A 25,850-nucleotide genomic window follows, 5' to 3' on the forward strand; every position below is an offset into this window, starting at 1 on the left:
GAGCTCCAGGCAGGAGCAGGAGCAGCCCCGTGAGGCCCGGCAGCCGGCAGGAGCTCACCCGCGAGGGTTTCCAGCAGCCCTGCCGCATCCCGGCTCGTTAAGTTTGTAACGGCAGGCACAGAGCAAAGACACGCACGCACAGATAAATACACAAGGAAAATCCACTGGGGCTTAGAGAAAAAGTGCGCAGAGTAGCTGGAAACTTCAGGAGCTAGAACACAGCGTTCTGCCTGCCCCTTTGTGACTCTCACAGCCCGCTGTCAGAAGCAGACGCTGAGCTCCACCTACGTGTTCTGATCCAGCACCAGCTCCAGACCTTCCAGGGGACACACCAAGCCCAGGGAACCCCCACAAAACGCCAGGAGGCTTCTGACAGCAGACCTGTAGAGACCAATATCGTGCCTGGGTGTGCGGCCAGGAGCGCTGTGTGCACGCGGAGCCCCAGCCCCGTCCCGGCCGCTCTGACCTGCCCCAGCCCTGCAGCGGCCACACAGGAACGCGGCTCCTGGGAGAGTTCTCCCCGTTTGGCCCACGGGAAACAGAACAATTTGGGCACATCTTAATTGACCCTGGGTTTCATTGGAGGTTATACAGCTGGGCAAAACAGCACGGAATGGGATTTCAGAGCTCCTGGCTTGCTGCGACGAGCCCCCTTCCCCACACAGAACAGCACTGCTCACAGCTCACAGCGTCTCAGTGACGTCTTCTTTTTCGTAATTAAATTATCTTTCCCACAAGGTTTTCCATCATGTCAAAATTTAATCTGCAGGAGAGAGGGTGTTGTTCTTCTTTTAAATGACTGCATTTTGTTCCTTTTCAAACAAAGGCACGAAGGCTCCAGGACCACCTACCTGGGACCTGGGGCAGCTGCAGAGGCGCCAGCCCCGCTGGGAAGCAGGGGGACAGCAGCTGCCAGGCTCGCGGGCATCACCCAGCCCTTCCTCTGCAAATCCCCCCCGGGCGGGAGCATTCATCAGACAGGCACAAGGCTTCCAGGCACAGAGCTGCACAGCCACCCGGCCCAGCCTCTCTTCTGCTCAGGGCCCCGTGTTGTTACCTCACACTGATCACTCGGAGGTTTACTCTAAGAGGATGATCATTACGGCCGAGATAAAACTGCGCTGAGTTAGCAGTGCCCGTGAGCACAGCCCCACCACGCGCGCACGCAGGTATCGAGCATCAGTGCAGCGTCTTTCGGCCCCAGCGTCCCGCGGCCACACGTGAAGCTGTTTTACAGCTCTGCTCCCAACCCTTGAATTCCATTCAGTGCAGCCAGCGGACACCAGATTGCAGCACCCTGTTTCAAACTGGCTGACCTGTGAGCAGAGCTGGGGGGGAAGCAGGGGCCCGAAAGGAAGGGCCATGCCTCCAGCCCCCGCCTGTGAGCTGAAGGAGAGCCGTGCCCACGCGCTGTCGGCTCAGAACAGACCCGGCTGCAGCGAGCACCCGAAGCCACATAATGACACTCTGCAGTGTGGGTAGAGAGGGGAGGAAAACAGTTTGCTAAATATACTCTTCCTAGTTCCTTCTACTGTTCCCCTCCCGTGAGAACTGTTTCTAAAAGTTATTGTGGGCAAATAAACTCTGCCCTTCACAGCAGACAAGAAGGTTCCCAGAAGCACAGAAACGTTTCCTCCAAGCATGTTTCCTCAGAGCAGGATGCTCGGGGTACTGCTGAGTTTTGAGTACAACCAGGTACCGCAACCTCCCGGCCCCTCCACAACCTCGTCACAGTGCCTGACATGTTCTTGACCAACACTTCTTTCCACTGAGTCAGAATTTGCCATGTTCTGGCACGTCCTTGTTGCCTCCCATCCTGTTCCTCTGCACCTCTGAAGAGTCCAGCCCCATCTTCTCTTCTCTGCGCCCTCCTGCAAACTCCTGGTTTCGGAATCGAGCAAAATACACCGCAAGGACACAAGAGGAGTACCTGGAGGTCCAGCCACAGGTTGGAGCTCTGGCAGGCACCAGGGTCAGACCAGTGGGAGCAGTAATGCTGGGCTGACTGCGCCAGCAGCCAGAAACAGCCACAGGTTGCCACGCGTGGCAGCAGCAGGTGAGGCAGGGCACCCCACAGCCAGGCGTTCGGTACCCAGAGCTGACTGACCCGGTGCTCTGCCCTGCACCACCCCCAGGCTGAAACGGCAGCATCTTCGCACCTACAGCTGATCAGCTCTTCACCCAAAATTCACCAACTGCTCTGCTGACCTGTACAAGAAATAAGAAAAACGCAGCGGGGAGCAGAGCATGGGGACAGCACGTCCCAGGTGGACCCCGAGGCAGCAGGGGTGTTTCTCCAGGTCTGGGTCAAGTTCCCTTTTCCAACAGGCAGGACCACCTCATGGCAGCACCGAACTAAGGCTGAGTGTGGCATGGGAAGGAAGAGGGAGCCTAGCAGGCAAAACCACACTCGACTGCTCTCCTGCCTACTTTGGGCTCCACGCCTGCCCACGCAGCTCCTTTCCCAACGTTACACAATTTTCAGTTCCCTCCCATTAGGTGCCCTGGGCTTGGTGTTCCCGCCTTGCTTTTGGGACTCCTACTTAGGCAATCAGATCGGAGACACCGTGTAGACAACAAGAGTTGTTCCAGTCACACAGGACTTCCTTGCTCCCTGACCACTGACACCCCGCTGACAGCGACCCACTGAAATTATTAACCAGCCCATAAAACTGAGCTAAGGGAACGTAGGGCTGGGAATCAGCTAATGGAGGAGTACAGCAGTACCCTGCAGCACTCAGTCCGGAGCAGATGCTACAAATCTGGCTCGTGGGCACATCACAGGTTTCCTGTGTGACCCTGGACAGGTCGCCTCGCCCAGGCCTTAGTTTCTCGCACTGTACAGAAGTGTCAAGAAGGGAGGTGTCACATTCAACTGTTACAAGGATGGGCTCGCTGATATCTAAGGCACTTGGAGATCCTTGGATATGGAGAAAACCGTAAGACCACCGCTGTGGAAGCAACACCAAGCAGATGTGTGCCCGGACCCAGCACCACAGAGCTGCTCCCACCCATCGACTCCACACGGCGTGCCAGCTCCATGGTGTTTATAACACGTAGTACAGACACGGTGATCTTTCTGCTGATAAGAGACAGAGAAAAGAAAGATACCAGACAAGTCTGTCAGGGTGTTTCTGAACAGTGTTCCCGAAGGATCTCAGGATGAACTTGCTTCCACTAGGAAGGATCATTTGTTTGCTCTTGGAAAGGCCACCCAAATACTGGGCAATATAGCTTTCAAGGCCAGAAAAACCACAGATGGGACAGGCTGTGATTTGCAAAGCCACCTGATTTCAGCAGCTCTGTTTGTTGCAAGTTTGTTTGCTCCTTCTTCTCACCCTGATTCAGGGATCTTAGTCTTTCTTGCCCTAGGCTGACCAGTGATGCAGAGGGACAAGAAAAAACAGAGCCATTCCCTTCAGTGCCTCGTAGCCATCAGTGGCTTCCAAGCAGTCCTTTGCCCAAGGATGGGAAGAACAAGTGGAGATGAAAGCCTTTCTCTCCGATATCCATCCACCTCCCCACAAGAGCTTTGGTCTTTTTCACTGAGCCAAATTTCAGCACCACGTCTGACAACCCCAGCAGCAGCCCTGAGCCACACAGTGGCTCTCTACACAGTCACTCAGTCGTTTGGATGTACACAGGGACAGCCAGCATGGTGCAGGGGCCGTCCGAGGCAGCCTGCAGCTCTGCCAAGGACAAATTGGACGTGATGCTGCTGGGCTGCCCGGGAACGACAAGGTCTGAGTCAGCAGCTCCTGATCCACCCACCACAATGGACAGGACTGCGTCCGACTCCTGAAACGGTTCTTTGTTCGGGCTGTCGTCCTGGGGGCTTTCCCCAGCGGCACCGTCTTTCAGCTCTGCCAGAGCCAGCTGGTTGGGGATGGACAGGCCCACCTTGCGCCCCCGTGCCACCCGTTTCTTCTGGGGCTTCCTGAGCTGCAGGTCCTTGTCCTTGGGTGAGCCCAGACGGCACTTGTGGTCCTTCATGTACTTGTGGCGCGTGAAGCCTTTGCTGCAGGTGGGGCAGCGGTATTTGTAGTTGCCGGTGTGTGAGCGCTGATGCTCTATCATGTGGGCTCGTCGGCTGAAGGACTTGTTACAGTACTGGCACTTGTGGATCTTCATCCCTGCACACAGCGTGGGAGGAGAGAGAGCTCAGTTAGAGACCCTGCTTCACAGCACAGACCTTCAGGAAAACCTGCACCCAGAGGGAGTGCATGACAGCTTCACCTCCTCTTCCAAGCAGAAGCTCCCTGATAAAAGCTCAATACAGCCACCTCCTCACTCAAGAAGCCCCATTCTTTTCAGTTTGCTAACTAAAACAAACAAAAACCCCAGAGTTTAAGGAGATGTTGTGTCAGGCAAATATGCAACCAGTAAAGGATGCGCTGCTACACCTCGAATGTCAGTGGTTACAAACAGCTACAACATTCATTCTTGCCTCAAAGAAGAGGTTTAAAATATCACTAAAAAAAAAAAAAAACCAGCCAGGTGATTGTGATGAAAATGCAGAAATGTATTTGGTGAGGAAAAAAAAAAAAAAACAACACTTTTTTTTTCCCTCCCAAAGGTAGTCTGAAACACATCATCCACTGCACTGCCAGCACAGTCCCGTCTGATCACAGCTGGCAGGGCTTTGGATGTGACAGGCACAAGAAAAGAAATTCAGTTTTACTCTAACAGACAAAAATCAAAAAGTTCCCTAGGGCACAGGAATGATTTGTCTTTACTAGAAGTGGGAGCACCTTTTTTGGACCACAGAAAGAAGGGAGTCAAATCCCAAGACATCTCTTTTTGAATGTGAGATATTATCAGTGAGGAGTGGACGGGGCACTCTGGATATTCGATAGCAAACACACTGAGTTTGCAGCTCTGCTGCGAAGTCTCCCCAGCAGGCCCTGCTTACAGACTTGTATTGCTTTAGGAAACAGCCTAAAGCTTAGACACAGTTGTAAAATGCAAGCTCATTTAAACAGGCATGCAGCAACGGAGATAAAAAAAAAAATCTAAAGCTGATAAATTATTTTAAGAAGTTAGGTTCATATCTGGGAAACACTAACATATGCAGGGGAAAATTCTGCCATACAAAACTGCACAGTAACTGTGTTAGCCAAGTGAAGGGACACCGCAGGGAAAGCACCCATCGGGAACATCTGGCACTTCTGGGGATATAAAGCTGAAGCACTTGCACAATTTTCCTTCTCTTGTTTCTCTGGTTTCCTCCCGTACCACACTCCCACACAGCCCAGGGAATCGCAGCCACTTCATTCCCAACCACCAGCAGCACAGGCAGGGGCCAGCTGCACTTACCTGAATGGGACAGTATGTGAGCCTTCAGCTTGTCTGGCCTGTTGAACTCTTTATTGCAGCCTGTGTGGCTTCTGTAAGAACAAAACATGCTGGTCAGCAGCATGAATCAGCTGAGGATTGATACATAAACAGATCCTGGACCAGAGAGAGATCCACAACCCTTCTCTATAGCAGAACCCAGACGGGTCCCTGCGTGTGGTCACAGTCAGAGCCCCAGTGTTTCAGCCCTTCTGGAGGGCAACGAGAAATAATCAGGCTGCTACAGAGACACGTGGCTTCTGCTAGGCTGCACATCGCCTTTGCCTCGCCACAAATTCTCCTAAAAGCAGCAGGTTCAGGGTCCCAGTTAGAGTCAGAAAAATGTTGGAAGGAGCTACACGGTGGTTGGAAGCAGGGAGAAGTCAGTCTTGGCTACCTCAGAAGGCCCATGAATGTGCCACAGATTTGGGGATGGACCTTCTAAACCTAGATTTCTTTGGCTTGTACATTAGCTCCTCTGCTTCTAAGTGCAGCTGGGGAGACCCTGTCAGTCCAGCAATCCTGTGCTTGGTACTCAGATAATACTCTCTCCTCCCCAGAGCTCTGCAGGTGCAATCCCCCAAGCCTCCCGCGCATGTAGGCATTATTTTACAGGTCTTGATGAATTGAGATGAAGTGATGTGGTCCCACAGAAAGTCAAAGACAACTGAGGCTTCCGGGTTCCCAGCGCAACAGCAAGCAGCATTCCTGCCTCCCCAAGAAGCAGAGGATGGGAAGATGCTACATGTACCCTAGGATACCTACAAGGGACATTTTTTCCTTTCCAAACCCCACAACGAGCCATTAAGACATGCTGCCATGCTGGAGACACTACGTACGAGAAGGGACATTTATATTTCTTGAAAGGCTCGTGGATCAGCATATGCCTCTTGAGTTTGTCTTTCCGATTGAAAGCTGCATCACACACTGAGCACTTAAAAGGCTTTTCACCTGAATTTAAAAAGAGAGAGAGAGAGAGAGAGATGAGTCGGGGAAGGTGCAGTCGCACAGGGCTCTTCTAGTCACGTGCAGGATTCACTCTGGCAGCAGTGCCACTATGCTTCTCTAGAAGCTGTCCCAAGTTTCCCTACCCCGCCTTATGGGTAAATAGATGGATACCGCCCCACTGTGTGCTGCTCTTGTTCTCCAGGGCAGCTTCCCTAGCTTTTGCAACCCTGGACAGTGGGGAAGCCAGTTCTGTGTCCTGCTTCTAGCTGGTCCAGTGCTGGGTACAGGACTGAATCAAAGCCATACACCTCCTAAAAGCCACATTACTAGAGACAACTCATACAGTCAGCTCCGTTACTCTGGTTATCAGGACAATAGCCAGAGCACCAGAGTTCAGCAAGGACCACGACACGGAGACACTGAGCACTGCAGCACCGGCGGAGCCCGTACCCGAGTGGATGTGGGCGTGCAGCTTGAGGTAGTGCTCGCGGCGAAAGAACTTCTTGCAGATCTGGCACTTGAACTTGCTGCCCGCACCGTGCGTGGGGATGTGGCGGCGCAGGTACCTCTCGCAGGGAAACACCTGTCAGCACACAGAAACAAGGCTAAGAGCCAGTAGCACAGAAGGGACATCACTGAGTTGAACGGGCAGAAGAGTTTTAGCCTGTACAAAAAGCACAAGCAGCTCACAGCAACTGCTTTTCTGGAACGGAAGCACTGAGGAAACCTTTAGCTTTGTATAAGGAAAATATAGACAGAGTTTTAAAACAAACAAAACCATTTATCCTTAAGAAACACGTGAGCTGAAACATTGCTACTAAATTTTCTAACACCACAGTGCTGAGGACCAGCACCCCAGATGGATGCTAAGGCTCCTGCCAGAGCCAGCAGGGACCAGTTGCGCACAGACCCCCAACAGTTCCTACCCCCACGGTGATGATTTCAGTTTGTGCTTCCCGGTTTCTATTACCAAAAGCTCCCACTCATGGTCTTTATAAAATCAGTATGAATGGTTCCTTTGGCTGACAGGGATACTGGAAATACCCAAGCTAAGTGAATTCCTGATGAGGATGCTGCAAGCACATGTCTACGGGGAGCACAGAAGACCCTGAATTTCTGATGCCCAGGACTGTGTTCTTTCATCTCCAGAAAAGAGCAGTATTATTAAGAATACAAACAGAAGTGAAAAATACTGCTGCAGACAGTGGGCTTTCAAACCCCCGTGCTGCATGCTGAAAGCCCCATCCTGGTGCAGAAGGGTCTCTCTCTCCTGGTGGAGGGAAGTGGAGAGATGACAGGTAAAGACGGGTTACTAACCATGGCAGGAGCGTGTTTCTCCTTCCTTAGCTACCTCAGTACAGAGCGGACAACCCTTTGAGACTGTTCCTGCCCCTATCACAGGGTTTTCATTTCCTTTGCTAAGAGCAGAGGAGCAAGGGTCCAAGTTTTAGTCCGGATTTCAAAAAGGAATTTATTAGAATTCAAACCCCACAAAATTCTGTCCCTCAAACCCGTTTCAAGGCAATGCTGAAGAGAATATTTCCAGCCCAAACCCATCCATGCATTGCTCCGGTCCCAGTCACGTCACTCAAAAAGGTTTCCCTTTGCCAAGGATACAGAACATTCATCCAAAAGATAGGAACAAGGGGAAACCCAGAGACTTCTGTTGCAACAGGAGATGGGGACAGCAACAGAGGTGTCCAAGCTGCCCCAGAACCTAGGGATTTCTGTTCACAACCCTTCCAGACACTGGTAGCCAGCCATGGTGGGTCAAAGGCAGTGCCACCAGTCTAAGACTTCCCAAAACCAGCCTCACCACTGCTGCACCCGCCTTTAAGAAATAAGGACAGCAGCCTAGAGAATGCAGTTCTGTGCTGTCATGGGAATAAGGAAGCTCTCCTTACAAATTCTGTTTATTTGCTGGGAGAAAAGCCAGCACTACAAGGATATTCTGCGTGAGGCCAGGGACCAGGACCAGAGGTGCAGTCACCTCTGCCTCTCTGAAAAGCACCTCACGAGCCTGCCAGGCCATAGCGAGGTAGGAAGGGAGAGGAGAGCGAGTAGAGGGGTCTCGTGCCCCGCACAGCCCCAGCTACGTGTCCAGGACCAGCTCAGGCAGCGGTTCCTCACCCACCTTCTGGCAGTGAGGGCAGGGAAAGTTGTGCGTTGCTGTCTGCAGATGATGCTCCAGGGCTTCTGGGGTGGAGTACTTATTTACACACTTCACGCATCTGAATGTGGAGAGAAAGGACAGAGCCTGTGAACAAGGCTACCGACAGCAAACCCCACACGGCCCCGCAGGGCAGCGCAGCTCATTCACCAACCGCCTTCCAGGCTGACTGCTGGCAGGGTCAGCTTGGTACAGACGATACCACCACCACCCACGTGCTCTGACACCTCAGCAACCCGCGTGGCCAGATCACACACACACTTAGCATCCTTCACCGGGGGAGAAACTGGAAAACTGGGCGGACAAGCCTTTAAATTACCAGTGCTCATCCACACAAACTCCCGTGGGAGCACCCACAAAGGAACGTACACGTTCCATGGGGACAGCTTTCACGGCCTCTTCATGGAGACAGCTCAGATCTCGCCCTGCCTAAAACACTTCCTCCCATCTTCAGTGCATGAAGACAGCAGCTCCCAGTGAAGGAGCTGAGCGTGGGCTCGCAGCACAGCAGCGTTACCCATGGCTGGGGCAGCCGCAAGGCTCCAGTGTGGGGTCCCCCGTGTCTAACAAAGCTTCAGCTCACATTGCTGCCGCTCCTGGGACCTCTCCACCTGTTTTCACAAACCCTGGTGGTATTTCTGGGATCTCTGCCAGACCTGGCTGGTAATGGGCAATGTGTACGTGCATCGTTGACGAGGAACACGCACACAGGCGCTCTTCTCCCCGTGTATCTGCAGTGAAGCCTCTTTTGCTTAGAGCAGACTAAAACCTCCTCAAACAGAAGGAAGGCTCTAACCCCAAAGATCCCTGATAGCAAGCTGTAGGATGAAGCTCCACAGCACAAGGATGACTAGAAGTTATGGTCTAAGAAGTAGCAGGCATTTATTTACTAGGCTCCGAGGTGACTTTCAGTATCCTCTGGGCTTCCTTCTCTTCCTGATGTCCCTACAGGCATTTCAACAGCTCCAGAGAGCCGTTCACAGAACTCCCTTGCCCCTTCCCCCTACACGAGTAGAAGGGCTTTTTTCCAGGTAAGGCAGAGCCCTTCACAGCATAAGAACAGGACAAGTAATTCATCTTACCTGGGCACAGCTTCTACAGCCCACGCTCCCTTTGCTGCAGGCAGTTTAGAGAATCAGCCTGGGCAGGGGCTTCCCAGGGTCACTGTCCCAGCGTGGGGCAGACTCAGCTGTGCTCACCTCACTCCTGACTGGGGGATAAGAGCTCTTGCAGTGGTGGACTCTTCCCATACAACCGAACCCAGCCTTTCACTGTCTTTCTGAAAGGCCCTTTGCATTCAAAACACTTGGCTCTAGCAGCCCAGTGGAACCCCATCTACCACCTGCGTGCCCGACAGAACCGTGGCTGCTGAGCAGGCAGCCCCCTCGTCCCCCTGACGTCCCCACCGCTCTCAGCCAAACACGCTCTGCACACACTCACTCCTACAAGCCTTGTGAGCACCGATTGCTACTGTACTTGTACACGGCCACGTCCTTCTTGGGGCTGTGCTGGGGCAGCAGGCTGTGGGAGTACTGGTGGATGCCCAGCTCATACAGAGAGGGGAAGTCCTTGCTGCAGAGGTGGCAGCGATAACTCAGCTCCTCCTGGTGACTCTTGATGTGGTCGAGGAAAGACTCCAGCTTCTGGAAGGTCTGAGCGCAGCTCTTCACCACACACTTGTACACCTGGGTGAAGAAGGGAGAGCAACGGGAGGGGCACACCACGGGGACAAACAGGGCAACTCCTCCGCCAACAGACAGAGCAGCCTTCCTTGCTCGGAAATCATTGCAACTGCGCACTTTACAGAACGCAACTGCTGCCCCTCAGTGCCCTGCACTGGGGAGTAGTTGACCTGATGTTATGAACAAAACAGCACCAAGGCTCCCAGAGCACCCCACCACACTGACACATTGGCTACGGGGCTCAGTCAGGGCAGAGCGATGAAACCCAGCGCTCGACTGCAGCAGGAGCACAACATGACAGTAAAAAACAAAAAACAAACAAAAAAAAACCATCCTCTTCCCATGAGGAAGAACAGTGCAGAAGAGCTCAGCACCAAAATACGGTTGACAGCTTTAGGTGAAGGCAGCAGCAGAAACTGCTGGGAGCTGAACAGAAACCAGAACTGCACTCCCGCAGCACAGCACCCATTGGGCTGACACACAAGGACCTGGCAAGTTCATGGCAAGATCTTGGAAAAGATCCTCCTGGGAGCAACGTCGAGGCACATGCAAGACAAGGAGGTGATCTGAGACAGCCAGCACGGCTTCATCAAGGGCACAGACACAGACACAGACACAGATTTCTAGGTTGGAAGAGACCTCAAGATCATCGAGTCCAACCTCCGACCTAACACTAAGTACTCCACTAAACCATATCGCTAAGCTCTACATCTAAACGTCTTTTAAAGACCTCCAGGGATGGTGACTCCACCACCTCCCTGGGCAGCCCGTTCCAATGCTTAATAACCCTTTCGGTAAAGAAGTACTTCCTAACATCCAACCTAAAACTCCCCTGTCGCAACTTTCGCCCATTCCCCCTCGTCCTGTCACCAGGCACGTGGGAGAACAGACCAACCCCCACCTCGCTACAGCCTCCTTTAAGGTAACTGTAGAGAGCGATAAGGTCGCCCCTGAGCCTCCTCTTCTCCAGGCTGAACAAGCCCAGCTCCCTCAGCCGCTCCTCGTAAGACTTGTTCTCCAGACCCCTCACCAGCTTGGTCGCCCTTCTCTGGACTCGCTCGAGCACGTCCATGTCCTTCCTGTAGCGAGGGGCCCAAAACTGAACACAGTACTCGAGGTGCGGCCTCACCAGAGCCGAGTACAGGGGCACAATCACCTCCCTAGACCTGCTGGCCACGCTGCTTCTTATACAGGCCAGGATGCTGTTGGCCTTCTTGGCCACCTGAGCACACTGCTGGCTCATATTCAGCCGACTATCAACCAATACTCCCAGGTCCTTCTCGGCCAGGCAGCTTTCCAGCCACTCATCTCCCAGCCTGTAGCTCTGCTTGGGGTTGTTGCGCCCCAGGTGCAGGACCCGGCACTTGGCCTTGTTGAACTTCATACAGTTGACCTCAGCCCATCGCTCCAGCCTATCCAGATCCTCCTGCAGAGCCTTCCTGCCCTCGAGCAGATCGACACACGCACTTAGCTTGGTGTCATCTGCAAACTTACTGAGGGTGCACTGGACGCCCTCATCCAGATCATCGATAAAGATATTAAAGAGGACCGGCCCCAGTACCGAGCCCTGGGGAACACCACAGGCAAATCGTGCCTGACCAATTGGTGGCTTTCTACGATGGAGTGACCGCATCAGTTGACAAAGGAAGACCAACCAATGTCATCTACCTGGCCTGAGCACAGAGTGGGAGAAGAACTCACTGAGAGCAGCCCTGCAGAGAAGGACTTGAGGGTTCTGGTGGACGAAAAGCTCAACAAGAGCCAGCAGTGTGCACCTGCAGCCCAGAGGGCAACTGCGTCCTGGGCTGCATCAGCAGAGGGGTGGGCAGCAGGGGAGGGAGGGGATCGTGCCCCTCTGCTCTGCCCTCCTGAGGCCCCACCTGGAGCCCTGCGTCCAGCTCTGGGCCCCCAGCACCAGGAGGATGTGGGGCTGTTGGAGCAGGTGCAGAGGAGGCCACGAAGATGCCCAGAGGGCTGGAGCACCTCTGCTGTGAAGAAAGGCTCAGAGAGCTGGGGCTGTTCAGCCTGGAGAGGAGAAGGCTCCGGGGGGACCTCATTGCAGCTTGTCAGTACTTAAAGGGGGCTTCTAAAAAAGATGGGGAGCAACTCTGCTCAATCAGATATTGACAGGAGGAGGGGGAATAGTTTTAAACTAAAAGAGGGGAGATTTAGATTAGAGGTTAGGAGGAAATTCTTCACTCAGAGGGCGGTGAGGCCCTGGCACAGGTTGCCCAGGGAAGCTGTGGGTGCCCCATCCCTGGGGGTGTTCCAGGCCAGGTTGGACGAGGCCCTGGCCAACCTGATGCAGTGGGTGGTGTCCCTGCCTATGGCAGGGGGTTAGAATTAGGGGATCTTTAAGGTCCCTTCCAACCCAAACCATTCTGATTCACCTGGCTCAGGGAAGGACCCCACCAGGCACAGCTAGCCCCATACAACCAGCCTCCTTCCCTGACACTCCCAGCCACTTCAGCTGCTGGCCAGCAGCTGCAGAGGACACACAAGTTTCACACAGCCCAAAGCACGGCTCGCTCCCTTCCCATTTCTACCTCCGGGGTGAGACCAGGCCCAGGAGCAGATGTAGCTCCAGGAAGTGAACCCCTCTAGCCCTTGCCTCTTCCACATCTTGAGAGCTGGGCCAAACCTACTCAACTTCCACACGATACTTGTTCTGCCAACACAGACTGCCTGGGCACTCCCCTGAGGAAACAAGCAAGAAAGCAAGGTAGGAGAAAGGGGTGTCGGCGTGAGCTCCTGAAAACACCGGAATGGGTGAGACCACAACGCTCCAGCAGTGACCAGCCTACAGCCTGAGAGCTGCTACCTACGCTGAAAACTTTGGACTCTGCCTCTTTTCTTTTTCCTCTAGCCACCCAAACCTGCTTGTCCAATTTTTCACCAGTGGCTCAACGGGGCGGGGGAGCTTTTCAAAGCCACCCAGAGCACACAGCTGCAACCCAGCCGTGCAGGGAGCTGAGCTGCACCGCAAGCATTTACTGAGCAAGCAGCACGCTCAGGACAGACCCTGCGATCCTGCCTTAATCTCACCACCACCACAAGATACTCTTGGTTCCTACCTGCTCGTTCTTGTGTTGTGTCATGTGTGATTTGAGCTGGAAATAGGTGTTGAATTTGCTGGGGCAGAACTGGCACTGGTAAGAGCTGTCGATCAAGACAACCTGCTTGGCTTCCAGTTTGCCTGCCTCACTCTCCTCCATGGGGCTCATGTCTTGGGGCGGTTGTGCGGGGTTCCTCGAGGGCTGAGTCAAACCTGGAGAAAAGGGAGAGAGAAAGTCACAAGCTGCCACGAGACAGCGCTGAAAGCTGTTCTGCAAGCTCTGTGCTGCTGAGAGACACCCAGGCCTGGCTCTGGATCCAGGCTCTTTCTTCCTTTCAAAGGCAGATCTTTAGATCAGAATCTCACTCTAACGGCCTAGTTCTAAGTTTGCCTACAGATGACCAAGGGCTCTGACTACTCCATCTTCTTCTCCTTGACCAATTCTCTTTACCACAGTGCTTCCAGGGACGTAATTGTTGTGCCCTGTCAGCGTGACAGGCCCCATCCAGGGAACCAGTGCCAGATTCTCTCCCACCTCCAGCAGGGGACAGGTGGTCACATCCAGCCAGCAGCAGCCCTGCTATCTGCAGAGAGCAGCTCCCAGGGACCTTACCCTAGGTATGACATTGCCACAGTGCTGTCCCCTCCCCTCCTGCCTAGGACTGGGGCTACCAGCAGAAAGGACATGCGGACACCATCAAGAAGCTTTTCTCTGCTTCAGGTATGTTCGGTTGGCTGTTGGGGCCGGACCCAGCCCAGGCATGACTTGCACATCGCCAACAGGCCGGAGCACCAGGTGTGCTAAATTCACTGGCCTGCCCAGCCACTAGACCAGAGCAGCCAAGGGTGGCTCATGCACTACCAGTGCTGCACCTGCCAGGGAGTGAAAAGGGGAAAAAAGGTTCTCCCTGCTCCTGTGCATGTCCTGGCACACAGTTTGGAGCCCCTGTCTTCACCAGCAACTGAACTGGCAGAGGCTGGGGGCACCCAAGGACGCAGCCGCCAGCTAGAGTTGAGCAAATGTGACCCGGGCATCTGGTGCATTTCCCTGGTGTGCGCTGTTAAATCCCACAGCAGGACTACAAACAGCGCACACAGCTCCTTCCCTGTACAGGACCAAGAGACATAGGGATGTGTGGAGGCCTCGCATCACTGCTCTGCCCCTAGCTCACGTTCCCAGGCAGCAAACCTGTGTTCTCCTCATCCTCCGTCTGGTTGGGGTTCAAGGCCATGACCTGCACTGTGATGGAGTTGCGGGAGATGGTGCAGCCCAGCCCCGGAGGCCAGACTTTATGGGTTTGCATGTGTTTCTTCACATTGGACTTCTGGGCAAAGGCTCGGCCACACACGATGCACTGGAAGGGCTTCTCGCCTGTGTGACTGAAGGCAGAAGGCACCGTATCAGCAGCCAGCAGAGAGAGGAGGCAGTCCCCGGGCAGGGACCGCGGTGGGGTGGCTGCTGCAGGACTGCACTAGGAACTCTCTGCTTAGCAGATCAGCACCTGGACCAGACAAACAAGGGCTTTCAGACCCAATCAACCAGGGTAAGAGGACGGTCAGAGGCCTGGGGGAAACAAGCCTGGCACACATATGCAACACGCACAGTCTGGGGATAACAAGGGACCAAAGGAAGAAGTGGGAGAGGAAAATAGCTCTGCAGCAACATCAGGGCATTCAGTTTGGGATTTCTGCATGGACCCCTGGGGCCCCATCATTCTTTTCAAGGGTACAAGCCTCTTCTTCCCTGTTACCCCTCCCTCCCCTGCACACGTGGCTTCTAACTTGGAGTCCCCCAGTCTCTCTGAATTTGCTCCCTGCTGTGCACAGCAGAAACATCCTTCTGCCCTCCTCCTCTGCTGCAGGAGAAAAAGCTGGCTCTGACACGTGGAGTGTGTCACCTGAGGAGTCCAGGATGGGAAGGGGAGCAAAATCACCACTTGTTCCTTCTCATCTGTCCTGAGCTCAGCAGTCTGCACTGGAGAAAATGCTGAAGATTTCAACTGCCTCCTGCCAGAGTTCTGGCTCTTGTAAGAGCTCCCCGTGTAGACACTGAGCTTGGCTTATGGTTTGCTAATACCAGCCCTCCTGCAAGCAGGAAGGCTGCAGCTTGCGATGGAGGAAGAAAGGGCAGAGGGAAGCAGTGGAGATGACACCGCTCCACCAATCAGCTAACAACAGCTGTGGCTTTCAAGGTCTCATCAGTGGGGAAAGCAGGCTCCAGTCTCAGCCCATAATCAGCAAGAAAATTATGTCTGCAATGCAGCCTTCACCCCAGCTACTGAACTACTGCGAGGGAGAGCAGTCCTGGAGGCAGGGGGATGAAGGATGACCTCCCAGTGCAGCACGGATTCTGGGAGACACGACAAATGCAAGGTCTACTGGGCTGCGCAGGCTCCCTCAGGGATCCACCTCAGGGACTCTGCTGTGCCTGGACTAACGTCACCCTTACCTTCTGATGTGCTGCTGCAGGTCAAAGTTTTTGGTAAAGGCCTTGTCGCAGTAAGTGCATTTCAGCTTGGGGGACTTTGGTTTCCCTGAAAGAGCAAAAGCGTGCACAGGAATGAGATGATGTGGCATAACCTTGCCTCCCCCTGCACTGCAGGGCCCTCACCCCAAGACATGACTATTCAGGACCAATAATAAAGGGCTCATGGAAGGATAAGATCTGCCTGGCCAGATCAGGGAGAGGCTACGGGACAAGCATGTATTTAATGTAGCCTGAGCTAACTCTATAAGCACTGAGGAGAACAGAAGCGGGGGACAGGGAATCCTTTTCGGGCGTTAACCACTCCAGGGACCCTTCCAGCTACGCTACAGAGTACCTACAGTAAAGGCTTGTTGGGTGTTAGGAAAAGACACAAGATTAGTGAGAGGAAGGGCCCCAATTCTGTCTCTCCTATGAACTCACCAAGGTCAGCCATCAGCCAGAGCACATGCATATTTCTCCCATCCAGAAGATCAGTCAGCCACATCTTCTGTCTACTACGATGGGGTATAAATCAATGGAAAACAGCAGAGCCATGGGCTGCTCTACGAAACTCTGGACTGAGAGCTGCAGCCTGCACGATCGTTCACACCTCTGCAAACAACGTTAAAGCCTGGTATTGTTGTAACTCTATGGGCCCAACCTTCCTGGAGCGAGGCCAGGCAGCCTTCCTCCACCTCCTGCTTGGGACCTCCCTCGTCACTTGGCTAGACACGTGTCCACCGCACCAGTAAAGGGCAGGCTCTGACCAGTAACGGGCAGCGGAGGATCTGTGGCTCCTCTGTCCTGCCACTGGGCACGCCCTTGTCCTTCCTCACCCGGGAGCGTGTTTTGTTCACAGACAGCGAAACACCCAAAGGGAGGGGATCTGCTGAGCTCTTTGTAAGATGCCCTGTGGGATCGGGTCTCATCGAGCCCACACACCTTGTGGCTGGGCATTATTGCTTTGGAGAACAAGGACCAAGCTTTAACACCCTATTTCGCAGAATCTCCCCGTTTTCAAGCGTGATCCAATCAGCGTGGAGCTGCACAGGTTTAGCACAAGTTCGCCCATGCAGCAGCACAGTGACAGTCCTTTCACGTGCACTCAGAGGTGATGAAGAAGCACATCCACATTTTCACCTGCTCTTGATAGCCTCGGGCAGGGCACGGTGTCCTCCCTGGGAGCTGCAGGCACAGCCAGTGCCACCCCACTGCACCTGGAGAGCCTGTGGCACAGGATAAGCGCGGCGGCCTGCAGACTAGCGCAGGGCACCTGCCATAAGGACACTTACCTTCCTGCAGCCCACTCTCATTTTTGGAACGCCTACTTTTGACAGCGGAGGTGGAATCAAAACCAACCACATTGCCTCCTCCTGAGCTGGTCAAAGGTGTGGGAGCACTGGTGCTCTTGGACTTGAAGCCCTGCTTCCCAGGACTGTACACAGGGGGAGAGGGGTACACAGGACTTTCCACACACTGGCTTGGTACCTGCAAGAGTCCAGTTATCAGAGAAAAGAGGCTTGCTACACAGCGTGACACTGTGACTAGCACAGCTCCTACTACCTGCCAACTCCAGCAACAGTTGCCCCACCAAGCTGTGAGCCTGGCTGAGTTTTCTCCCTCCTGCCAAACAACCAAATTTGTGGTTCACCAATCCAACGGTGTCTCTCTAACAATGCGCACAGTGCAAAACTCTTGCTGAACATCACGAAGTACCCGGGAGCGACTACAGCAAGAACAGAACAGCAAAGAAACACTGAAGGAGACCTCTAGTACCCAGCTATGTCTAGTGCCTGCAAGAGTTTCTCATCCCTTCAGAGCAGGTGACCAGGACCATCACCGCTGAGCCTGTGGGCTCACACCACCCTGAAGGTGCCTGCCTTGGCAGGACTGTGGAGGGGAAGGAGGAGCACAAGAAAACGCCAGGTGGCAAAGCAGAGCTGCTTGCATCAGTGCTGCTACCAGAAATGGATGTTTAGAGTAAAAGAGTCCAGGGTGGTATGGGTTCAGGGCGTTTCTGTTTCCCACCCTGATAAATGAAGATGGAGTGCCAGGTATCCAACACCCCCACCCAGTTCTGAACGCTCGCACTGCCAGGTCAGATGCCAGCTACAAAGGGCAGGCTGGCAAAGCTCTCTCACGCCCAACATTTCCATCGAGGATGGCGACGCTAGCACGGAGGCTGTGCACAGCTGACCCCCAGGTAAATCCATTCCTGCCTGTGCCTCTCTTGAGAAGCTGCCTTTGTCAAGCTCACTGATATTCAGATTGAATATTTCTCTCCACTGAAGCCCGCAACGTGCAGCGTAGTACTCTGCGCCCCTCTGGGACAGTTGCCTCCCCTCAGCTCTTGCTTGCAACACCTTCAGGAAGCCCGCATCAGCCAAGGCCTCCAGCCCTCTCTATTGCTCTTCGTGTTCTCAGAACCCCCTTCATCTTGCTGACACCTTTCTGACCAGCACCTCTTCCCAGAGGAAATAATCACTGTCAAGTAACCTAACATATCCTCCCAGTCTCTAACTCAGCGTTTCGAGCCCAGGTGACCCCCGAGCAGCGCTGCTGCCTGACTCGCCCCGAGAGGCCCAGGGGGACGGAGCCCCCGGGGTCAGCCTTACCTCCATGGGCGGGTAGGGCTGCATGCCCAGCGCCTGGATCTCCACCGAGCTGCTTGCTGCCAGAGGAGCAGGAGCACTGTACACTTCGACCACGCCGCCGCCGCCCGCGCTGGGCTGTCCTGGAGCCCCCAGGCTTGGCGGGGGAGGCGGCGGGGGCTGAGGAGGAGGCGGCGGCGGGGGAGGCGGCGGCGGGGGGGGCTGCGAGAGGTAACCAGCCCCAGCGTGCATACTCAGGCTGCTCTAAAACCAGAACAGGGAAAGACAGAGAGACGAGACGTTGAAAACAGCCCTACTGTAGCAGCAGGAAGCTGGAGGGGCTGTTCCCTCACACACACTCCCAGCCCTGACACAAAAGGGCACCTGCAAGAACAGCGGGGGTGTCTTGACACAACACAGCACCGTGCAACCATCAGGTTGGATCAGACCACGCTGGTTTGGCCCATCAGTAGGCACTGTCTCCTCCAGAACACAAGCATCCAAGCCCCACTGCTTTTTTTGCTTCGTTTCTAAAGGTTTTAACCCTTACGGTTACAAAAGGCATTTTCAGAGCAAGGGGAGTGTGCCCAGCCTGGCCAGCCCTGTGGAGAGCCCAGAACAACCATCCCAGGAGGGAGATACATGAGGCAAACTGACAAGGGCTCTGAAAGCCAACAACTACACGTCAGTGCAACAGAAAGCCAGGGATACCACAGGACAAACATTTGGGCATCCAGTAACAAGGACACCAGCAGAGAGCAGGCCCTGGAGTTACCCTGTCACGTATGCAGTGCTCCCACCCAAGGCTGGCTGTCCCACTGCGGGAAGGTGCCCAGGACCCCACATGGAAGCAGATCACTAGACTCTGATCAGCCAACTGGGTTTTCCTGCTGCCCAACCACAGCCCCAAGCCGTGAGCGCTCCCAGGCCCACGCGTGCCCCTTACCTGCACCGGGGGCTGCACCGCGGGCATGGGCTGGTCCAAGGATGTAAACGCGGACATGGCCGACATCAGCACCTCATCGCTAACCAGGATGTTCCCCTGCACCAGGGTCTGAATCAAAGGTGATGGGGGAACGGTGATGTATGTAGAAATTTGCTGAAAGAAAAAGAAATAAAACGACGCATTGCTGACCAGCAACGGGACAGAATAATAAACTCAGAAAAATTACGGCACTACTTTCTGCTGAGCCTCTGAGTCTCTGCTATCTGCTGGCCAGAGGCTGTGAAAAGCCACAGTAATTATCTAAGAGTCCCTAGTAGTTCCTAGCTGTAACAATAAGGCAGCTCCAGAAATGTTCTTCATTCAGAAAAGGAGGTAAAAAAGATGACAGTGCCTTGAGAAGGTGGACACTGGCTACAGCTAAAATCTGTGGTTATTAAAGAAGATCTGCGGGACAAACTGGTCACAGACAAGCTCAGGCTTTTACTGGACACTTCGCCCCAGCTAGGAAAGGTGGAGAACGGAGGGAGGCTGCTCCAGGTCCAGATAGCGAAGTTGTTTGCAGGAGAATGAGAAAGGAATGCAGGGATGAGGCTGCCACAGACACTGCCCTCCTCTTCTGCCCATGAGCCAGTGAGACCTTCTCCCCACTGAGCACTGCGCAGCGAGCACCCAAGCACGCCGCAGACCTGCCAGGTGGTGACGCTGGGGCTCCTGAGCAGAACCAAAGCCTGGCTGTAACACAGAAACGCTGGGAAACCCCTCCCAGCCAGAAAAAGGGCTATCAGACGCTCGGTGCTGAAGGACACCTCACTGCAGAGGACCAGACAGATTTAACCATGAGGTCGAAAGCCAACAGCACCGCAACTGACAGAGGTCAATCGTGAGGCGTTGTTGGACCTGAAAGCCTCACGTAGGGGTCCCCCCGCTCCCAAAATCAGGGTGGCAGAGCCTGCTGGCCCGCAGCAAGGTACCTGTCGGTTGGCGCTCGGAGCCTGCTGCACCGCTGTGATGGGGGGGCTGTACACGCTGTTGCTGGCCAGCGAGACTGTTGAGAGGGAAGGGGTGCTTCCCTGGCACTGCTCTCTCTTGTGGGTCATGAAGGCAGGCAAGGAATTGAACTGCTTCTTGCACTTCCCACACAGGAAGACGTCTTCGTCATCTGCAATTAAGAGAAACAGATCGCTGCTGCAGGCCTTCTTCAGCATTCCCCAGAGCTACACCCGACAACCACAACAAGTAAAGGCGAGGAAGCAGACACCCGCTGTGTCTTGGCACCTCACGGACATCATCGTCAGGAGAGATCAGGCGCAACTGTCCTTCTTCCCCGATGCCAAGTTCTGCCTAAAGCCAACTGATGTGGACAAGCCCGTCTTGGCTGCGCTCCCACAGACAAAACCCTGCTGTCGCCCTCTGACAAGCTGAATCCCATCACCTGTCCTCTCATCCCAAAGACACGATCAAGAAGCCTTGCTCCCCCAGCAAATTCTGCTGTTAGTTAAAGTAGCTTCTTCCAAAGCATTTGCATTAGCCTGGCTGAGGCAGATTTTATTGCTCAGGTTGCACAAAGGATGAGAAACATGCAGCAGGGCACACAGCGAAGGGCGGCTTCTGTCTGAGACCCACCCCCAACAAGACCACCGGTCTTTGGTGCCTCGACTTGGTGTCAGAGGCAGCAGACCCCAACCCAATTATCATTAGCCTAGAGGAAACTTGCAGCATGAGCAAAACACATAAGCTCACACCTTTTTTCACTTGAGCCAGCCAGACTCAAACCTCTTGAAAAAAAAATACTCCGTGGCTCACAAGCTGTACCTCCTGTCTGCTTTGGGGACATGGCCATAACTTCTCCTGGAGCACAGCTCAGACTCTGGTCACTGCAAGAGGCTTTTTCTCTCATGGGATCCCTCAGGAACTCACTGTCTAAGTTGATCCGACCAGTGGCCACACAAGGGGAAAAAGAGTGAAGAGAAAAAAAACACTCACAGGGAAAGGCTCAACGTATCAGTCTACCGAACTGGCTGGAGGGGCTGCTGCCAGCCAAACTGCCAGCCTGCAGCATGCGGGGAGCCCGGGGACAACGCAGTACCCCCTGTCGTAGGCGAGCACTGAGAGTTTGAGTGCACATGAGCCACCAGGTCCCATATCCAGCCACACAGATGAGACACTCAGTGACTGCACTAGGCCATCCCCAGAGGATAAGGAATGGCTCGTTAAATAATAAAATATGAACACGCAGTCATGGCAGAGAGTGGCTGCTCCCTTCTTCCGTACCTTTAACGGAAACGCATAGTCCAGCCTAATGCCACGACCTGCCCAAAAGCATTTCTGCTCACATGGGCACTTGCTCTGCCCCTTCCTCCTGCTCTGCCCCGGCACCGCTGAGGGGTCACAACGCTTGCAGCAGCGCCCTACACAAACAGGGTGCCTGGTCTGGTAGTCACAAGAGCGCGCCGTAGGAAGAGACCTGCAGCCCACCACCCCTTGCCTGTCTCTCCTCCACTTCGGGACTCACCCATGGGCTGGATGGCGGTGGAGGAGCTGACACTTTGAGCAGACGGGTCCGTTACACCTCCCTGACCATCCAGTAAGGACTGCACAGCCAGCACCGTCTGATTATCCATTCCTGGAAGGAGACAAAGCACGGGTGGTGAATGGAGGGTGGTGTGAATGCAGAGCACCTGGGGACCGGGAGCTTGCTCACGATGAGTCGCGAAGGGAAGTGTTCCCCACAGAGCCCCTCTGACCTTCTCAGCGCTCTGCTCCGCAGGCAGTAACACTAAAGCAACGCTCCCACCTGTCCCTGTACACTCCTTTGGTACAAGGAGAAGGAAGGGAAGAAGGGCAAGAAAGCTGAGAGAGGGCTTCATTTCAGGCACTTGTTGCAGTGAGGAAGGATGCTTGCAAACAGCGGGTATGAAAAGAGCTCAGAGGCTGATATTTGGGATGTCAGGGGCCATGCAGCCCATGTAGGGGCTCTCTCTGGGGACACCGTGGGATACAGCACAAGCAAGCCACCAAGCTCGCTGGAGACGAAATGCCTGGGGTGCAGCAACCTGGATTCAGCCCACACCTGAGCTCCTGTACGGTGCAGGAGAAACACCTCCCTCTTTTCAAGGTTAGCATTCCTGGATCTGATCAGACACAGGGCTATGAACTACAGGAGGATTCAGATACAGCCTTAAAAAGAACAGATTAAGCACAGGCTCCTCGGAGAGATGCTTTGGGGCGGACCTGGCTCAGCCACCGGCTGCCGCCCTGGTGCTGCGACGCAGGCGGGCAGGACCACAGCTCCCTCAGCCCCCAGCGCTGAGAGCCTCTGCAGGTGCCTCTCCCTCACAGCTGCCGGTGACTCTCTGTCATTTCCATCTCCCCCGGGACTCCGTGAGCGCATGCACACCCAGACAGATTTGTTGTCAGAACGAGCTCGCTTGCTTTGGCACAAATATTTTGCACCACAGCTAAAATGTTCTAAAACGTTCTAGGTAAATACAGGAGCTGGGGATTGCTCGCCTAGGGACACAGCCTGGCCAGCAGCACGTGGCCGATGCATCACACCCCGTACGCTCCTTTTCTTTTTAGAAATCATAGGTAAAGAATCAGAGAACAACCTGATCATGAAAAAAATAGCTAAAAGGGGTGATTTTTTAATGCACCACTCCTCTCTACCAATTCCTTTATCACAAGAAACCCACAAACACAATAAATAGCATGCCAAGGCCATATGTGGAGATTAAGGGGGAAAGGGGTAGGGGGAAGTTCATAGGCTGCTTTTTACTTTTCATCAAGATCTTTGCAGATCTGGAAAAAAAAAAAAAGAAATCTGTAAAGCTCTGACTAACTCTGAACTCAGGATTACATGCTGCAGTGAAGAGAAAATGTGTCCCTGCACTCATTTTCAAACCGTGCAGGTGAGCACAGAACCCGACGAGAGGTCACTTGGCCAACAGCACCAGGAAGGAAAGTAAAACGGCCCAACAGAGCCCGGCATAGGGGCACAGCGCAGCAGAAGCGACAGCCTCACTTCACCATTACAAGTTCCTCTTGCAATTTTAGAATTTCTCCTGGACAGCAAGGATGTTACCTCCCCGACGGGAAGCACATGCAGAACCCACAGCATTTTAAAGATACTCTAAAAACTCCTTTCTCCTGCACCTCAAGCACGAAGCAATGAACAGTGGCACTCCACGAATGCCTTTTCCATTCATCGTCTTTCACCAAGGAGAGGTCACAAACGCCTCCTTGGTGGGACAGCACCGTTCTGCCGCTGCCGGGGAGCAGAGGGCACGAGCAGATCACGCCGCCTTACACCCTCTGTAAAATTACCCCCGCTCCGAAGGGAGCCCTTGGACATCGATCACAGAGGCACAGCAAGGCTGCGGGGCCAGCTCTGCAGCCCTGCGCTCACACGGAGCCGGGTCCCTCCTGCAGGCCAGCTCCGCCGGCACAACGCCGCTGGATCTTCGCAGGCTGGCTTTAAAATCCACCTCCTGCTCTGCACATCATCTCCTGGGCAACTGCAAAGGCGGCACTGCAGGCTGTGGTTGGCACATCCAAACCAGAGGGAAAACGGAGCCTTTCTGCGGGGGAAGCAAGCTAACAGGACACAGAATAAAACCAGGGATCAAATGCTCGGTTTCAGTATGTTATGAAGATAAACAAAAAGAGTGGAAATGACGAATTACTCCCATTTCGCTTGCACCAAGACCCCCACGCTCGCTATGCCCAGCACTTAGCGCCTGGGTTTCTTTCTAGCTCTTCAGAGCGAAAAATTCGCGTGATGGCCTCGGTCCGGCTTGCAGGAAGGGGCTTGAGGAGAAACTGAAACCTACAGACAGGCAGAGCTGTGGCAGCATCGGCATCGCATGCAGCCAGAGAACAGCAGCCTGGGACAACCAAAACAATTGCTCTTCGTCCATCTCCCTTTAGCACAGACACGCAGGGAGTCCCCCCAGTTTCTCGAGTTAAATGCACAGTGACACACGTAACACGGAGCGGAACCACGGCATCCCAGGTTCAGGAGCCAACCAGGCCACGCAGGCACAGCTACTGGGTTGTACTGATGCCATCCCCAGGCTCCATGAGACAGCTGCGGAGCAGTTCTGCACTGAGCACAGCCAGCAGCAGCCTGTAGGATGTTCTTTGGAGCCGTGAGACCTTTAAAAAGCCACCTCTGCCTTCCCAGCAGCAGCAAGCCTTCCCTAGAACCTGACCAAAACACAAGGATTTGAGGGATGCCAGGATAAAAATCCAAGGCTATTGATTTGACACGAGCCAAGACTATTGACACGACCGCTTTCAGATGCCGAGTCACCACCAACTTGTAATCTAACTGACAGAACACAACAAATAGGCTCGGATACCAAGAGCTGCCAATTATTGTGGGCTTGGAAAACAGAACAAAACAAACGCTCTGCTGAGATGTTTTGCCCTCCTGAATTTGGCGATGAAACCAGCACAATGAGGAGCTGATGGTGGAGAAGGGACAGGGCACCCGACGGTACACAAAGTGCCGTCAAACGCGCCAAGTGACCTGACCCAAAGTATCGCTTCTCGCTCGTCTTCCCGCTGCTGCGATCGCAGGAGCTGCTCCTAAAGCAGAGGGCAATGGTGCCGCTGCAAGGCCTTTCAGCCAGCGGCGTCCCCTCACGTAAAGGAAAACACGTGTGATCCAATTCAGAGAATAAATGCTTTGGGAAACAGCTTTCCTCTGAACGGGCTGACCCCAAGCACAAACCGTTCCCTGCGCTGCCAGGCGCTGGCCATGCCACAGAGCCCCACACGCCCCACAGACCCACAGAGCCGTGCACAAATGCCCACAGGGGAGAAGCAGCCCGGGGGCAGGAGGGGGGCGCAGCTCAGCAGCGGGGACAGATCCTGCAGCCTGAGCCCCGGGTTTGGGGTAAAGGGGGCACCCCGCAGCCTGGGTTGGTGGCCGTGACCGAGCGTGCTTGGCCCGGGGACGGGGAGCGAGGGGTGACGGGGTGCCCTGGGGACTGGGCTGCTCCTGTCTGCTGGGAAGGGGGGTGACGGGGGTGCCCCGACGCGCGGGGGGCAGTGAGGTGATGGGGAGCCCCCAGAACGCAAGGTCACGGGGATGGGAGATGCCGGGGGTGCCCCAGCGTGCAGGGACGGGGCTGACGGGGCTGACGGGTGCTCCCCGTGCCACACCGCTACCCCAGGGAGGTGCTGGGGGCACCCCAGCGTGCAGGGGGCAGCGGGGCGATGGGGACCCCACAGCACCCGAGGCAGGGCCGGCAGGGCAAAGCGCGGGGAGGCTGCGGGGCGCCGGGGCCAGCGGGCGGGGGGGGGGGGGGGGTGGGACCCGGTGCAGCGGGGGGACACGGGGCCGGCAGGAGGAGGGCGGGGAGGGCAGCGGGGAGCCGGGGGGGGGATGCGGGTCTGGGGGGGGGGGTGGGGGGGCAGAGCCGGGCCGGGCCTCGGCTGGGAGCGGCGGCGGGGGCGCAGCCTGGGCGCGCAGCGGGGCCGCCCGTTACCTTCCAGCGCCTCGAAGATCGCCTGCGCCATCTTGGAGCCGGGGCGGCCGCGACCCGGCGGCCGGGGCGGGCACGGAGGGAGGGGAGGGGAGGGGAGGGGAGGGGAGGGGCGAGGAGGGGCGGCCCCACCCCGCCCGCCGCCAGGGGGCGGCCTCGTCCCGCC

At 55.0% G+C, this 25,850-nt stretch overlaps 1 protein-coding gene across 1 annotated transcript; it reads right to left on the reverse strand.

The window, feature by feature from the left end:
* Positions 1–1,614: 1,614 nt before the first annotated feature.
* Positions 1,615–25,741, reverse strand: ZNF341 (zinc finger protein 341). Its single transcript, XM_035548406.2, has 15 exons — positions 25,688–25,741; positions 21,706–21,816; positions 20,165–20,352; positions 19,194–19,346; positions 18,272–18,511; positions 16,949–17,144; positions 15,639–15,723; positions 14,379–14,569; positions 13,209–13,402; positions 9,929–10,137; positions 8,417–8,513; positions 6,733–6,865; positions 6,174–6,285; positions 5,317–5,387; positions 1,615–4,133 (listed from the first exon to the last, which is right to left on the reverse strand). Exons 1-15 carry the CDS (start codon positions 25,716–25,718, stop codon positions 3,619–3,621), a joined length of 2,526 nt encoding a protein of 841 aa, XP_035404299.2. The 5' UTR covers positions 25,719–25,741; the 3' UTR covers positions 1,615–3,618.
* Positions 25,742–25,850: the final 109 nt, after the last annotated feature.

The sequence above is a fragment of the Cygnus atratus genome, chromosome 16, assembly GCF_013377495.2.
Source record: "Cygnus atratus isolate AKBS03 ecotype Queensland, Australia chromosome 16, CAtr_DNAZoo_HiC_assembly, whole genome shotgun sequence".
In the NCBI taxonomy this organism is placed as follows: domain Eukaryota; kingdom Metazoa; phylum Chordata; class Aves; order Anseriformes; family Anatidae; genus Cygnus; species Cygnus atratus.

What these genes read in the sequence shown, in the direction of transcription:
- ZNF341 (XM_035548406.2), bottom strand. Translation starts at nt 25,718, where the DNA reads ATGGCGCAGGCGATCTTCGAGGCGCTGGAAG. An exon ending in CACCGCCATCCAGCCCATGG is followed by an intron (nt 20,353 to 21,705) that starts GTGAGTCCCGAA and finishes TCTTAATTGCAG; the next exon opens with ATGACGAAGACGTCTTCCTG. An exon ending in AGCCCTACCCGCCCATGGAG is followed by an intron (nt 17,145 to 18,271) that starts GTAAGGCTGACC and finishes GGACTCTTGCAG; the next exon opens with GTACCAAGCCAGTGTGTGGA.